At 37.1% G+C, this 14,903-nt stretch overlaps 2 protein-coding genes across 5 annotated transcripts; one reads left to right on the forward strand and one right to left on the reverse strand.

Moving 5' to 3' along the window:
- Positions 1 to 235: 235 nt before the first annotated feature.
- Positions 236 to 5,399, reverse strand: LOC146581422 (uncharacterized). 4 transcript variants are annotated; one of them, XM_085282351.1, is made up of 10 exons: positions 5,239 to 5,399; positions 4,707 to 4,796; positions 4,230 to 4,348; positions 3,711 to 4,127; positions 3,401 to 3,626; positions 3,072 to 3,221; positions 2,161 to 2,378; positions 1,919 to 2,072; positions 1,728 to 1,837; positions 236 to 1,163 (listed from the first exon to the last, which is right to left on the reverse strand). In XM_085282351.1, exons 1-10 carry the CDS (start codon positions 5,261 to 5,263, stop codon positions 852 to 854), a joined length of 1,821 nt encoding a protein of 606 aa, XP_085138477.1. In that variant the 5' UTR covers positions 5,264 to 5,399; the 3' UTR covers positions 236 to 851. The 4 variants fall into 4 exon arrangements, with proteins under 4 accessions (XP_085138477.1, XP_085138460.1, XP_085138486.1 ...); XM_085282334.1 differs by lacking the exon at positions 5,239 to 5,399 and adding an exon at positions 4,946 to 5,084 and having other exon boundaries at positions 4,707 to 4,813; XM_085282360.1 differs by lacking the exon at positions 5,239 to 5,399 and adding an exon at positions 4,946 to 5,050.
- On the forward strand, positions 5,291 to 9,269 carry LOC146581423 (uncharacterized). The gene is made up of 3 exons (XM_085282319.1): positions 5,291 to 5,708; positions 6,680 to 6,778; positions 6,912 to 9,269. Exons 1-3 carry the CDS (start codon positions 5,328 to 5,330, stop codon positions 9,036 to 9,038), a joined length of 2,607 nt encoding a protein of 868 aa, XP_085138445.1. The 5' UTR covers positions 5,291 to 5,327; the 3' UTR covers positions 9,039 to 9,269.
- Positions 9,270 to 14,903: the final 5,634 nt, after the last annotated feature.

Here is a 14,903-nt window from a genome sequence, read left to right on the forward strand (position 1 = left end):
AAAAAAATACTACATTTGATACAAAAAGCACTGAAAACAAGTGAAATTATCTGTCCATGCAGCAAGTTTATTTTACTTAATAAGAAATCTTGAAATAAGATTTTTTAATCCAGAAATAAAAGAACACATTTGAGAATTGAAGAGGGTTAAAATAAGCTTTAAAGAGCTCAATTTAAGATAAAATTACTTGATATCAAGTCCCAAATATTAGTTAAATATGCTAAATTACAGTCTTTTTTTATGTTTTGAATTCTTACTTGCAGCAAATGAATGCACTGCAACGAGAAAAATAGTTCTAATACTATGAAAAACTACTCAATATTAGTGAAATATGATTAATTTGTTTCTTGATTCAGGTTGGCTTATCTTAAAATAGAGCCGAATCAATATTAAATCCAGGCAAAAAAACCTTAAAACAGACCTTTTTCCTACTCCTTGGCTTCTACTGAAATCACAACCAGGACAAGAGTGATATGCCAACATTTATTTCTCTCATGAGAACAAAATCCTTTTTTTTAAACAAAATAGGGCTGCTGCACAATCCCTAAAAGTCTAAATCAACCCTTTAAAAGGCCTAAACACAGAAAAAAAATTACAGTTTTGGCCTTAAACTTTTGTGACAGTCACATAGTCTCACAATGTTATAAATAATGGCATTACTGACTTAAAACTTTACATGCCTCAGGTAAAGTGTCACTAAGAAAAAAAAACAACAACTTTCATTTGTAAAGCATCTTAAGTAAAGCCGTTTCTCAGGACATTGCTAGGCAAATTAGGAACAAAGTTGTACAAACGTACTACAAAACTAAACAAACTGCAAATGACCTGATAAAATCCTGCTTGGTATTCACCTATTTTTCAAAGAACGACTTCCACTCAGCTATTGCTTTCTTATATGCACTAGTGGCATCTTGATCATGGATGGCATCAGTGATTACCTCAGTTTGTATGACAGAGAGGACCGTTGCAACACATTTTGGGTATGTTAAGTGCAAGGTGTAGTAATATGCCATCAACACCAACATTCCTTCCCAGAAATCCTCCAAGGGGAGAGTGGTCACTGGTATGTTTCCTACAGCAACAATGCTGGTTGTTCCATCAAAAAGCAGCACTGGGGAGGAGAGAGGCCGCTTCTCCAGGTATAGCATTGCATCTTCACCTGGCTAGAAGAAGCACAAAAAAAGGACAAATTCTTCAAGATTTTAAATGAAAGGGTTGCTGTGCATCCAAACAGCTTAAGACACAAATAGCAATATCAAGAGTTTAGAATGCTCCAACTGATTTACTGTTGGAATAGAAGAAATAAATATAAAATATCTGACTTACATAAATATGAAATTTTGGAAATGTATTAATTCTGAGCATGAATTTTCTCTAATTTGCAGCATTTTTATCATGTCTATTTGTGCTTTTTTTTCTCATTTGTTTTTTAAAACAATTTCTTTTAACTTTGTTACATATTCTAGTTTTTGAAGGCCTTTTTAAATATATCATTTTACTGCTTCTACTTGTATCCTAACTGCAATGTGCTTTTGCTCTGTGCTGCCTCTCTGGAGTAGGTTTTGAATAACAATTAAGAAATCCTGAATAAGGAGTAATTTAATCCCTGCTGAATTGAACTTCAACCCACTCTTATTAAGCAGGAAAAGCAAAATAATAATATTAATAATAACAATACAAGTAAATGGAGTACAAGTTACAGTGGCTGGTATTGCAGCTGTTCTCACCTTGAGGATATGAAGGAGAGCCTCACTGGCACTTCCCAGCCGCTTTGGTGGTGTAGTTTTTGAAGGAAAAAGAGATGGAAGTGCATTGAAGAGAGTGACAGTAAAATCCACTGTGAACGGAGAAAAGTATCTCAACAAAGCAATCCGAACATATCTGATGTGTGGATTTAATGTATGAAAAGGCCACTTACCTCCACGTACATCCAAGGGGAGAGGAGGTTTCAGGACCTTCTTCCAAATGCCATAGAACTGCACTTTCGAACAAAACTCTGCCCATCGACCCTTCATTTGATCTATGTATTTGCAGTTGGAGCCACCAATGATGCGACGCAGTTCATCCATCGCCTATGACAAAGTTGTGCTCAGTTAGTCAAGAACTAACTAAACCTATCCAGAGAAAGCAAGGAATTTAACTGAAGGTAGTTGAACTTACATTTTGTATGTCTTTGAAGCACGGGTATGCTTCAAATATTTTTCTGGGCCTGTCTTCTTCCCTTGTAATATCTGCGTCAATAAAAGTTCGTCTGGCCTCAAACTCCAGGTCCAAAATTTGAGCAACGTCACTTTGGTTGGGTTTTGCATTGGGTTTCCTGTACATGTTGCTCAAGGTTTTGTAATGTCTTGCCTGGATCTTCAGGCTGTCATGGTCTGCTAGGGAAAGCAAAGAGCAATTGTAAGACATGGTGTAACTAGACTTCACAAAATTCAGATTTTTCTAATCAGTCATTTCTAGTTGCATGGTTGTTTTTAAGTATAATATTTCTGAGAATTAATGTTTAGGTTAAATATGTTTGAGTAATGAACTGACCCTATATGTCCTGATCATTTCCCTTTGTGTCCTTTTCTTATAATGATCATGGATTTATGTTAATTGTTAGTTTGAACAGAATCAAATATTAAAACGACAGTTTAAGATGCCCGTGAATAAAACTGTGGTGAAAATAAGGTAAAGGTTGTTTACTGTGTATATCGTTCACATCAGTGTGAACAGTGATTATGAGCTGATGGATAAAAATCTTTTAGGTAATTTGATCTATGACAGAAACACTGTGATAAGGCATGATAGATGTGACCAGCATGAGGATTTACATGTGTAAATAATCAGCACTGAGTAACACCCATTACAACACAAAGTGTTAAAATACTTACTATGGCTAACTGGCAAACTGGAATGAGGGATCTATCATATGTTGATTTTACACACCAACTCGAGTTAATGCCAAACCACTATGATTTATGGAATAAACACTTAGAACGGGGTTCATTGCTGCAACCATATTTTGGAAAGAGCTGTAAGAGGAACCACAGTCAGATAGAGGTAGATAAGGGTGATGGTGGACTTACCAACAACATCATCTGGAGGTGCAGTTGAAGGACCTATATCAGCCCTGGGTGCAGAGCATGAGGCTGACTTGGATAATAGTGGTAAAGCCAGGGTAGTATTGTTTGACGTAGTTGGTACAGTGGAGGGTAGCGGCAATTGGGATTCTTTCTCTGAGGAAAAAACAGAAGATGAACAGAATGTAATAACAGGGAATAGCTAGAAAGTTAAGGAAAATACTCAACACTGTATAAATCTTGTGATGCACTCTGAACAGAAAACTGAGGGCAGGTGGTCTCTTTGAAGTTTTAGATGTCCAAAAGTCATTAGTACAGCAGACCAAAGTACACACCTGCATTTGAGTTATCCTCACTGAGGTCATCATTGCTCTCAAGAAGTATGGTATAGTCACTTGAACCACTTGCTTCACCACTTAGGTCACCTTCAGTCCCGTTGTCTGTGTCATCTGAGCTGAAAAGAGTCTTCCTGGGCCTGCCTCGTTGTGGCATGGAGCCCTGCCTCTTCCTTGGAGACTTCATATTTTGGAGTCGTTTGTACAGTTTGGTGTAGATGGTCAGCTGTGGTAAAATAATATATATTTGTACATTCTTTTTTTTATCTCGCTCAATTTTAGATATTGTAGTGAGTAAAGAATGACTTACGTATGGCATGTGTGTGTCAGCATCACGTAACATGGGGTAATAGTCGACAATCTTCTGCGACATTGCTCTCATTTCGAGTTTGGAGGGGTATGTTACTTCTTTCCCCATGGGACTAGCACGGAGGATTGCAACCATGCTGGTGACGGTGTTCCTTACAAGTCTGCAACATAGCTCCTTCGACATCCTACAGTCCTTTTCCTTTCCACTGTGGAGCAATGCAAAGTACTGACTGCGCACCATGTCCAACTCTGAATCTGTATACACCACATACTCTGGTGGGTCTGGCATTTTCATTTTTTTGTCAGCAGTGTAGGAAATGGGAGTGGAAGTTTGAGGCTGACATTGTGACACATCAAAGCCTAAGGGGTTACTCTCGCTTCGATGGAAAGTGTTGGCATCTTGGTCAGTACTCTTAAACTATAACAGTTGTGGGATATAAACAAAAATACACAATTAGGCAAATTAATGCTAGACAATATGGACAGTAATCATCTTCTTAGTGGTATAATGTGTATTTACCTTTTGGCTGATAAAATCCCAAATCTTCTTTCTACGGAAGAAATTTTCATGGCCCGGAAAAAGATCCTTTAGGTCATCCCGGGTAAAGCTCCTCAAAGTTTCCTCATCAATATTCGCAGCTGTAAAAGAGAAAAACAACTTCAAAAGTGATATTTATTTCTCTTTTCCTGGGCGTGGCTTATTACATATTGAGGTCATTTTTTTTGTCAATAAATGTATTTTAGCAATAAGTAATATTAACAGGATAAAATGTCAAACTTAAAACAGTTTATCAAATATTTGGGAATGCAATAAAACTATTTTTGGGTGTCTTCAAGAATGATGTTCCAAGTCTATTTAGGCAAAGACAGCTCAAGGCTATAATGTGGATAAAGTTCAGAGTAGAGTACAATCCTAGCTCCAAGTTTCAGAAATGATGCTAACAGATGCTAAGGCTGCTTAGCTAACGTACCAAAATAACTGAAAAATAAGACTTACCCTGCAACACAGACAGTATGGCATCGTCAAAGTTGTCCATGCCGTGACAGCAGTTCTCTAGTTCGGTTCCAAAGCCTCCACTCACAGTACCTGGAAATATCCTACGGCTTAAATAAGAACATTTAGCTAAAGTTAACACATTAGCTAGATTGCTAACTAGCAGCCCTCACAAAACACGACTTTATCTTAATAACACCGTTGTACCATAGTATTTTTCAAATCAACTTAATGTTACCAACCTTAAATTACTGTTCACTTTGTTTAGATAAATAATTTTGATCTTCCTAACGGTCCTGATGGTTAACAAAGCAGGGGAAAAGAGTTTGTCCCGCGTGAAAGTAACGTCACGACAGGAACTGAGAATGCGCATGCAGAAAATTATTTATATTTAATTTTTTTTAAGTAAAAAAAAAGAAAATAAAAATATAAATTCAGTCTTAAACACTTATTGCCTAAAAATAAATATAACTGATGTAATTTAAACCTGAAAAATTGGATAATTAAGGATGCATATATTTTTAAAATTGCCTACCTTTCCCATGGTCCCACACTCTCATCTGTGGCCTTCAGTGGAGAGCGGTAAAGTAAAGCTGCATTGCTACTGCGCGAAAACAGTTCACCATGGCGCTCTGGAGATGTATGATCTGTTTTATCTTTGTTTCTTTAACTCTGAAGGTGCTCCTTAGCCACATAAATGCAGCTCATGGTCGAAGGCAGGATTTTGGGGTTTACTGTGGAATAGATGGCTGTGAACAAGATTTCAGAGTTTTTAACTCATTCTTTCGCCACATTAAACGGACGCACCCTCTGTATTTGACGAATGGAAGCCCACCAAGAGGATGGAGGATCCCCCCAACATCCCACTCTTTAGGATCGGAAAATTTTGGTGTTTCAGTCTTTGCCAACTGTAGTACTGCAACAACAACCAGCACCGTGGAAATATCAACTGGTGGATCTTTGGCTGAAGTGCAGGAGCCTCAGGTTGTTGACAGCCCGAGCGCGGTAAGTGTTAAACTAAATAAAATGTAGTGTGGCTTCTGATGACAAATTTAGCTATGTCTAACTCCTCGTATTTGGTCCTATATTACTTTTAATCATTTTCTCCATTTTTAATCAAGAGAAATTTAACGAGATCTCGCGATATTATACCGCTAGATATTGTTCTTCAAACTGTTACAAGCGATTTCCACCATGGTTGGATTTTAAATCACAATTTCATCCTGCAGGATGAAATGAAAAACAAATAAACAGAATAGCAGTTCAGTGTAGATAGTACAGGCTATGCTGCAGCCGGAGAAGGCACACACTCTGCGGCTGGCATGTCTCCTGGTGAAGTTTGCATCAAAGACACTCTCAGCGCGTTTAAATCGTTCAATGTGACAGCAATTTGGGTATCTCGTAGGAATTACAGTTTCAGGTAAGACACAGAGTATTTGGAAGCACTGTAAAAAAAATCTGTTGGCCAGAAATACTGCCAAAACATGGATAAGAATGATTTTTTTGAAAATTAAATAAATTAATAAATGCATACAATAAAATATATCCATATACTAATACTAACATAAATTCTAAGTGCAAATCTAAATTACGTGATTTAAAAATACATAAATAATTTAATAAATACAACAAACATGTAAAGAAACTAATATCTAAGTGCGAACAAAAATTCATTATTTAAAAAGATAAAATCTCATTCTCATGAATCCAATCCCTAGCCTCATCAAAACAATGGACAACCCCTTTTTTATTGTTTCTTTGTCTTTGATTTCTTTTCCATTTTTTTTCTTTATTCCAAAGAATGAATATTATATTATCTTATATTATATTGAATATTCACAACTGTAACACTAATCACTGTCATGCACTTTGTTTTTTAATGGACCAATCATTAGGTGTAACTGATTATACCTGTTATGTAAGAATTTCTATAATTGGCCAGGAGTTTGGACTAACTTTGTTTTTCTGCTCTAAAGGAAGAAGCTGTTGCTAAAACATCCTTTACCAGACACGATATTACCAGATCTGCTGCAGCTTTTGCTATCAGTGTTCAAGAACAGTGCCACTTATCACAGGTATGTTATAGTCTTAATGGATCAATACATTACATAAGGCAATCAATGTCTTACTTGTTCATAATGGAATTCAGAATTTTTTTTTTTAATATAAATGCAGAATAAGTTACTTTTGTTTCAAATGTTTTCACAGAGAACGGTCAAACATATCATCTCAGGAGTGCAACAGTATCAGGCTGTTCTTTTGGATACGCTCAAGGAAAGAATGAAGACAGTGTTTGAAGATAATGCTGAGGGAACCACTCAGCTTCAAGATGAGGCTTTGGCTACATTTGATAAATTCATGGATCCTTTCTCCACCATTGCATATGGACAGAGTAGAGCCATAGGGGAAATGTTCTGTCCAGTCAACGCCGAGGAAGTAGTAGTATCCCAGAAGATATGTTGGGTAAAGCAAGGTCTTTCAAGGGTCATGTCCTTAAGGAACAAAAGTTTTTACTATGTACCATTAATTGAAAGTCTAAAGCAGTTAATGACTAATGAGAGAATCTTTACCATGTTGAACACTGCACCACAAAGAAGCAGAGAGGGATTCTTCTATGATTTTAGAGACGGATCCCTCTTTACATCTCACCCCTTGTTTTCTCAGAGGCCAAATGCATTGCAATTAATACTGTACACAGATGAAATTGAAATATGTAACCCCTTAGGGTCCCATGCTTCTGCAAACAAATTGGTCATGTTTTATTATACTTTAGGAAATATTGATCCAAAATTTAGGTCAAAGTTAGCTGCAATACGACTTCTTGCTATTGCTAAAGCAAGTGACATTTCTCAGTGGGGTATTGATGTTGTACTGAAAAGAATACTTCAAGATCTATCACTGCTTTACAATGGTGTAAGGATTGAAATGTCAAATGGTGAAATTGAATTGTTTGGTGCTGTTATAGCCATTTGCGGAGACACGCTAGCCCAGCATGAGATTGCTGGCTTTAAAGAAGGGATTGGTTTTTCTTATAGCAAATGTAGACACTGTGAATGCAACTTTGATGATATGCAAAGTGTTTTTGAGGAGAAGAAGTTTGTTCAAAGAACTCTGGAGAAACATATCAGGCAGTGTTTTGAAATAGATAAAGCAAGCACAGATTTATTGAAAGCGTCCCTCAAAACTACTTATGGAATTAATAGAAGAAGCAGACTAGTTGATGTTCCTGCATTTGACCTGATCAAACAAACTCCACAGGACATAATGCATGTTATTTTTGAAGGTGTTGCATCAATGGAAGTTAAATTTGTATTAAAACACCTAATTCTCTCAGGACAATTGGAATTAGACAAGTTTAATTCAGACATTCAAAATTTTCCTTACTCACCTCTTGAAATACGGGATAAACCATGTCCTATTAGCTTTGGCACTTTAGCGGCTAACGACAACAAATTGAAACAGTCTTGTGGACAGATGCTAATTCTTTTAAAAATATTACTTTTTCTTTTGTATGGTGTGGAGAGTGAGTATGTTGTATTTATTAGAAAGTTAATTATGATAGTTCAAATAGTTCTTGCTCCCATTATTTCTTTACAAACTGTATTGCAACTGAGAAATATGATTGAAGAACACCTGTATCAGTTCAAGCAACTTTTTCCCGAAGCCAATATAATACCTAAGCAACATTATATGTTGCATCTTCCCAGTCAAATCTTATCCCTTGGACCTTTAATAAGGAGTATGTGCATGCGCTTTGAGGCAAAGCACTCCTATTTTAAACAGTGGGCTTCTAAGTTAAATTTTAAAAATGTTTGTAAATCCCTAGCAAACCACAATCAATTTCTTGAGTGTTGTCAAAATGAAATAGGCACTGAACATCCTATTTTTGCGAAAGAAAAGGAATCCGGGCCAGTATCAGCTGTTAAAAATAATGAATATGTTAGGAAAAAAATTAAAGAATTTTTTGGAATAGATGTCATGCAGTCTGTTGTCTCAGTGAAATGGTATGTTCTAAATGGCAATAAATACATTGCTGGGAAGTCCATGATTATTGCAGATGTGGATGGCACTTTCCCTGTGTTTGGACTGATAAAGGATATCTTTTTGATTGACTCATCTTTTATTGCTTTTGAGTACCAATGCTATGAAACTTTGAATTTAAATGAAGACTTATTGGCATATGAAGTAACTGTGCCCATTGTTGCTCAAGCTACAGAATTAGCCCATGAGCTCATTGATTACACTTCATACTTTTCTATTAGTTTTAAGGACAGTGTGTTTGTTCCAATCAAATACAGTCTTTCTGATATTATTTCCTATAGAAATCACCCTTAAGATTAGGGTTGCACCAAGTATTGGCTTAGTGTAGTTTGTGATGATATCAGTTGACAGTCATTAAATGTTCCCTAAACCAATGTCAATGTTGTACCACATAATGCTGGCATGCTGGGACAAACAGCTGTCTTTGAAATGTGATTTGTATCATAAATTGTGGTTAATTTTTTTCCCTTATATGTACAACTTTGAAGTCAGACATGATTTTGAATAAATAATATTTTCAACAGATGCCTTGTGTGAATTTCCTAAATCAAGCAAATTGAGTTTGTCACTCTATCTTGAAACAAGTGATATTTTGAGAGACATCTGGTGAGAGACCTAATGTAGGCTATTTTAAGAGTTATTCTTCCCATTTCTGGATTTCTGTACTAATATAGACACAATTATATGGTTATTCTCGATTTAAGTTTATTATCTAAAATCCAGACTTAGAAACAAGTAAATCTTTTTTAAAACAAGGCAAATAATCTGGCCTGTCTAAAAATAAGATTTTAAATCATGGCAAGCACCAGATAATTTGCAGTGTGCTGCAGGAGGAGTGAACTGCCTTATTCGTTTCTGTACTTTTTCTCTTGTTTATTCAATCAGGGAGCTGTTTTTGGAATATCTTGTTTTGTTTGTTCGTTTTGCCTTTGTTCACCTCGGAGTTAAAGCTTTCAGTTTTTGGTAGAAATAAAACCACCTCAACCTGTAAATTGGTTTCTGGATATGGCTTTGGGGACGAGGGCAGGGTTACTTTCCTTTTAACCCTTATGCTGTGCTCCTGTATCCCTAGACCAGGACGTAAGAGATGTAAAATCATTCATGCCTACAATTTTGAATCACCAATTAGCTCCACCTCTCTAGACTGGGGGAGAAGGGAATGGGGAAAGCATGGAGACTACACACGATAAAGCTGGCTGGAGGCCTCAACCCAAGACGCTCTTTGATGTGAGGTAACAGTATTAACAACTGCAACACTCGGCTACTTGGTTAATAATAAACATGTTAGAAATAGAGATTGTATTATTTATTTATTTATTTATTTATTTATTTATTGTCATTGTCAAGAACAATGAAATTGCGTTTGGGGCTTCCATACAACCCAAAAAAAGAAGAAAATAATAAATACCCCTTAAAACCCAAGTGTACATATTTAACCCAGTGTGACTCCAATGCAATAAGACAATCCTTAGCAATAATGTTCGTAGAAATTCAGACAAAGACCTGAGAAACATGACAAAATACAACAATGCAACCCATTCAATATTATTGTACTGTGAGATATGATATCAGATATGATAGTTATCTATTTAAGAAAGAGGGGGGGGGGGGGGGGGGGCAGGAGGGGGAAGAGAATAAAGATATGATGCACCAATGCAGACCAGTTCATTGCTATTAAGAAGTTGGATATGGTTATTGTCCGTGAGAGGGGGGCAGAGAGTTCAGGAGCCTCACAGCCTGTGGATACAGGCTGTTGGCCAGTCTGGATGTTCTGGCCTGTATAGACCTGTACCTTCTCCCTGAGGGCAGCAGATGGAAAAGGTGGCGCGCAGGGTGATGTTGGTCCCGCAGGATACTGTGCACCCTCCTCAGACAGCGAGTGGGGAAGATATTACTGATCTCTGGCAGACTTGTTCCAATAATTCTGCCAGCTTCTTTAACATAACATTTTTATTGAACATTTTTAATGCATAATTGATTATTAACCATGATGCAAATTAATTAATCTGGTATAATTTAAAACGTTTGATTTGTATAATAATTTTGAGTTCTGACCTGTGTTGGGTCTTAGGGAGAAGGAAGTGCAAGTGAAACTGCACTTCTTGAATCTCGGCTAGCTAAATATCCACACGGGAGTCATTTTGTCGGGGAGACCTCACAGTGCCCATATTCTGTCTATTTAAACCAAATGACTTTATCCAGAGTAATCCTTAATTAGGCCCTTGGCATTTTAGAGCACACTTTGACTGCACTCATCTCAGCCTCCTGCCAGTACAAAGCAACACTTTAAACAGTATTGATCTATGAAACTGCAGGGGACTGCTGGCTGTCCACATCAACATGCATGTGTTTATGCCTGTTTATGTGCTTGGAGCTTACTTGGAAACGGTTTGAAATTGTATTACAATCTAGCTGCGCTCAGTGACCCATTGTCCAAGCACACAAATGAGGAGCTGCACTGAATAATGAAGGGTAGACCATTTAAAGCACTTGCACAGATGCAGAGGCAGAGGATTGAAAGTGGACAGTGCTGAATGCTAACCAAACTAAATGGATTTCAAGTGGGATAGTGTAACAGATGGGTGTCATTGTTAGTGCTAGTGGCCTGCAGCCAGGAGGTATGTGGGCAGACTGCCATCTCTGTCAGTTCATAAATGCTCATTGTTACACATCACACAGACCTGAGCCAAGGTGTTCGGGGCCTTAAGCAGAAAGAGGAATCATAACAAATGATAGCAGAAAACTGAAAGGCCTGAGGATGGGAGATCACCACTATAATACCCAAAACTAAGACCAGAATATTAAATATACCCGAATCAGAAGTAAAACCTAAACGTTGGGTCACAGACCAAAGACCCCAACAGTTATTATATTAATACAGCACAAGGTTCAGTTACATTTGTACAAAAATGGTGAGTAGAATTGTCCTTCAAGGAGCTACTTTTTACTTTCTTGCTTTTTCGCTGCATTACATCTACTTTTACTTGAGTATTTCTAAACACAGGTGTCTGTACTTCTACTCGAGTAAAGAAAGTCTGTACTTTTGCCACCTCTGGTTATCTAGCACTTTACTAGTTTTAACAACATCAAAGTAGTACAAGTTACATCCACAGTGACTTATCATCACATATCGACTATACTGTATGTATTTCTGAAGTCATCTGATCAGTGTCGGTCAAGTTACTTGAAAATAGTAGTTACTAATTACTGTTTACTTCTCCAAGAAAGTAATCCAGTTATTTTACTGATTACGTATTTTCAAAAGTAATTAGTTACTTCTTAAAACCATGATACACAACCTGAATAAAGCAACAGACCTTTCAGCCCAATTCTATTTTTTTCTGCATAATCATCATATAAAATGTAATCAACTGGAAAAGCCTCTTTTTCAAACTTGTTTTATTAGTTTGCATCTTTTAACTTTATGCATCAAGCAAAAATTAAATTATATGCAGCAGTCTTTGAAGAAATGTGTTTAACATTTAAACCAATGTTCTGCATATTCCAGCATATAAAATGAAATGATGCTTTGTGTTTACACTCTTTCAAATAGATGCAAGTAAAACACAGCAGAAAACAAATCAAATCAAAGACTCAGCAGCTCTGAGTCCTGTCTCTCTTAAATCTATTGTCACCTTTTTAGCAGGAGTGGGGCGGGTGGAGGTTTGTCCACAGTGGTCATGTCAGTGGGAGGATCCGGGGGTTTCTCTGTGAGCGTCACATTTCCGTGGCAGCGTGCTCGCTGCTCGCTCAGATTTGAAGTTTAATTTTTCGCTGTTAAAAGAAGTTTTCTTCCCATGCAGTGAACAGCAGACGCTGATGTTTGTGTCACTTTCTACAGAATCAAACTCAAAGTAATGTGATTACTTCCACGCTTTAAACGCTGCATGGTCGTACTCTCTGCTGCTCTCCATATTATCCATTGTTGATCTGCACACGTCTGTAGCTGCTACAGACGTCGCACACGTGTACGTCATTGTCATGAGACACTCTCACAAATAGTAACAGAGTAACGCAGCGTGCTTACGGGAAAGTAAGAGTAATCTAATTACGTTTTTTTGCAATAGTAATCCCTTACTTTACTCGTTACTTGAAAAAAGTAATCAGATTGCAGTAACACATTACTTTTAATATCTCTAATATCATCTTTGCATCTGATAGAAACATCTCAGACATAGCATTGATCACAGATCCCCGCAAACATGAACACGATCAGCAAAGTTATTGCGATTTATCCAACATTTTTAAAAACCTGTGATGTGATTGGTTAAGATTGTTGATGGTATTTAAACCTCTAGGATGGATAAAAAGTAAATGCAGTAAATGATATGTCCTTGGCTGTTAGCTGTGCTGTGTTGAGTAAATGACGCCTCCATATGTTTTTGATGTGCATTTAAAAACAGATAAAAAGATAATGCTCACGGTTTGATAGGCTGACAAAGTACATAAGACTTGATCAGCCTACGAAACACCGACAAGCTTCATACATAAATCCTCTTTAACAACACACACACACGTGTGTGTGTGCTAACAGCAGCATGGTCTTATGCTGATTTAATCCAGTATCCATGGAGACCAATCTGTCCATCGCCCTAGGGACAGGAAAAGATCAGTCAGCATCTGTTTTGCTGTTCTTCTGTCTGTTTGTCCATCTACCCATGAGCCCATCTGTCTGTCATCCTGTTTGTGCATGTTGCAGTCTGTCACAAAGTATTTCCATCAACTGCCAACTGAATAAAAAAATGACATATTTATATCACCAACTGTTTGCCTTGACATCAACTGATCCAATCATACTTAAGTTGTGACCAGGCCAACAACAACAATGTGTTTAACAATGGAATAATTTCAAAACAAGCCACACAGTGTGAGACGTGACCGCCACCAAGGCTTTGAAAAAGGAACGAAATGGCTTTTGGAGGTTAAATTCAACTCTCCATAACAACCAGTCAAAACATGTCACAGACATGAGTTTTTAAACATCAAATATCAACGGAAGTCAATTCAAAAACAAAATGTGACATTTTAAACATTTCAAACAGTCAACATTTTAAAATCCCATTAAAGGTTTCTGAAGTTCTCACAGCTGACATAATAAATCTCATTATCAAACTTTATCTTTTCCTGCCCACACGACATTAGAGGTACACACAGGCCCGCCGTAACAGCGGATCAGTGAAATCCACCAATGGAAGTGAGTGACTGAGGTTTTCATCAGTCTTTCAATTCAGTGTATTAAACACCTGCAGTTTCACACAGCTCATGGTCTTGGAAGCTCAATATTAAGTTCATGTTAAATTCATAATTCAAAGATGTTCGTCACTGATCATTTTAGGATTAATAACATGCACAGTTCAGTTCTGTTTACTTACAGTTAACCAGCTAAAGTAATGATTAGGAGATAAAATAGGTGTCTGCCTGGTTCAGTGACCCTGCACATTAGTTAGTTATTAATAAAGCTTTATTTTGGAATTTTCATTGTTACTTTTGTCTTTAGTTTGTAATAAATAAGCAAATCTTTAAGTTTTCATTCAGGTGGAAGATATTTCTTTTTGGATATCTGAACATGTGTCAGCCATAGACTCCTTTCTTGAATTTGGATTATTGGAAATGACCCTACTCTAAGGTAAAATAGAAAACCATAGCTCTGCTGAAACAATGGAGATGAGGATCATGGTCCACACACATTGGAAGGCCCTTGTGTATGATTATGTACCCAGAAATGCCTTAACCCTGCGCACACAATAAGTGCACCAGCCAATTTCATTCTGAGCAGCATGTCAGCAAATCAAACAGGCTTGTAGCTGCACTGAACACGTCTTTCTTTTTCCTTATTTTTCTTTAAAGGTGCTAATAACATCACATTCTCACTAGATCTCCATAGCAACCCATCCAAACCACACATGCAAAGAAATCTAACCACAGATGTCCATAAATTGTGTGTAAAATAAGAAATGACACAGGGGGAAAAGAGCAGAACAAGTTTCTTTAATAATTCAGGCCTTTGTTGGTGATGACAGCTTCAAGAAGGCAAGGTCGAGAAACTCGGCGCAGGCTTTGCTCGGGTCCGATTTTGGCCCATTCGTACTCCTTTGATTATAAACTACTCTTTCTATAATTTTACTAGTGAAGGGAAGGTTAGAAATAGGCAGAGAAATA

This window comes from Mchenga conophoros, linkage group LG2 (genome assembly GCF_057382185.1).
Source record: "Mchenga conophoros isolate Kocher_MC1m ecotype Shallow Benthic linkage group LG2, M_conophoros_male_GT1.1, whole genome shotgun sequence".
NCBI classification, from domain to species: domain Eukaryota; kingdom Metazoa; phylum Chordata; class Actinopteri; order Cichliformes; family Cichlidae; genus Mchenga; species Mchenga conophoros.

Bases quoted from the DNA above. Each gene is read 5' to 3' on its own strand.
- LOC146581422 (XM_085282334.1), bottom strand. From the start codon at position 5,076: ATGCGCATTCTCAGTTCCTGTCGTGACGTTACTTTCACGCGGGACAAA. The intron at 4,128-4,229 runs GTAAATACACAT...CAACTGTTATAG, and splicing joins GGGATTTTATCAGCCAAAAG to TTTAAGAGTACTGACCAAGA. The intron at 3,627-3,710 runs GTAAGTCATTCT...ATTTTACCACAG, and splicing joins CTGACACACACATGCCATAC to CTGACCATCTACACCAAACT.
- LOC146581423 (XM_085282319.1), top strand. From the start codon at position 5,328: ATGGCGCTCTGGAGATGTATGATCTGTTTTATCTTTGTTTCTTTAACT. The intron at 5,709-6,679 runs GTAAGTGTTAAA...TCTGCTCTAAAG, and splicing joins TTGTTGACAGCCCGAGCGCG to GAAGAAGCTGTTGCTAAAAC. The intron at 6,779-6,911 runs GTATGTTATAGT...ATGTTTTCACAG, and splicing joins AACAGTGCCACTTATCACAG to AGAACGGTCAAACATATCAT.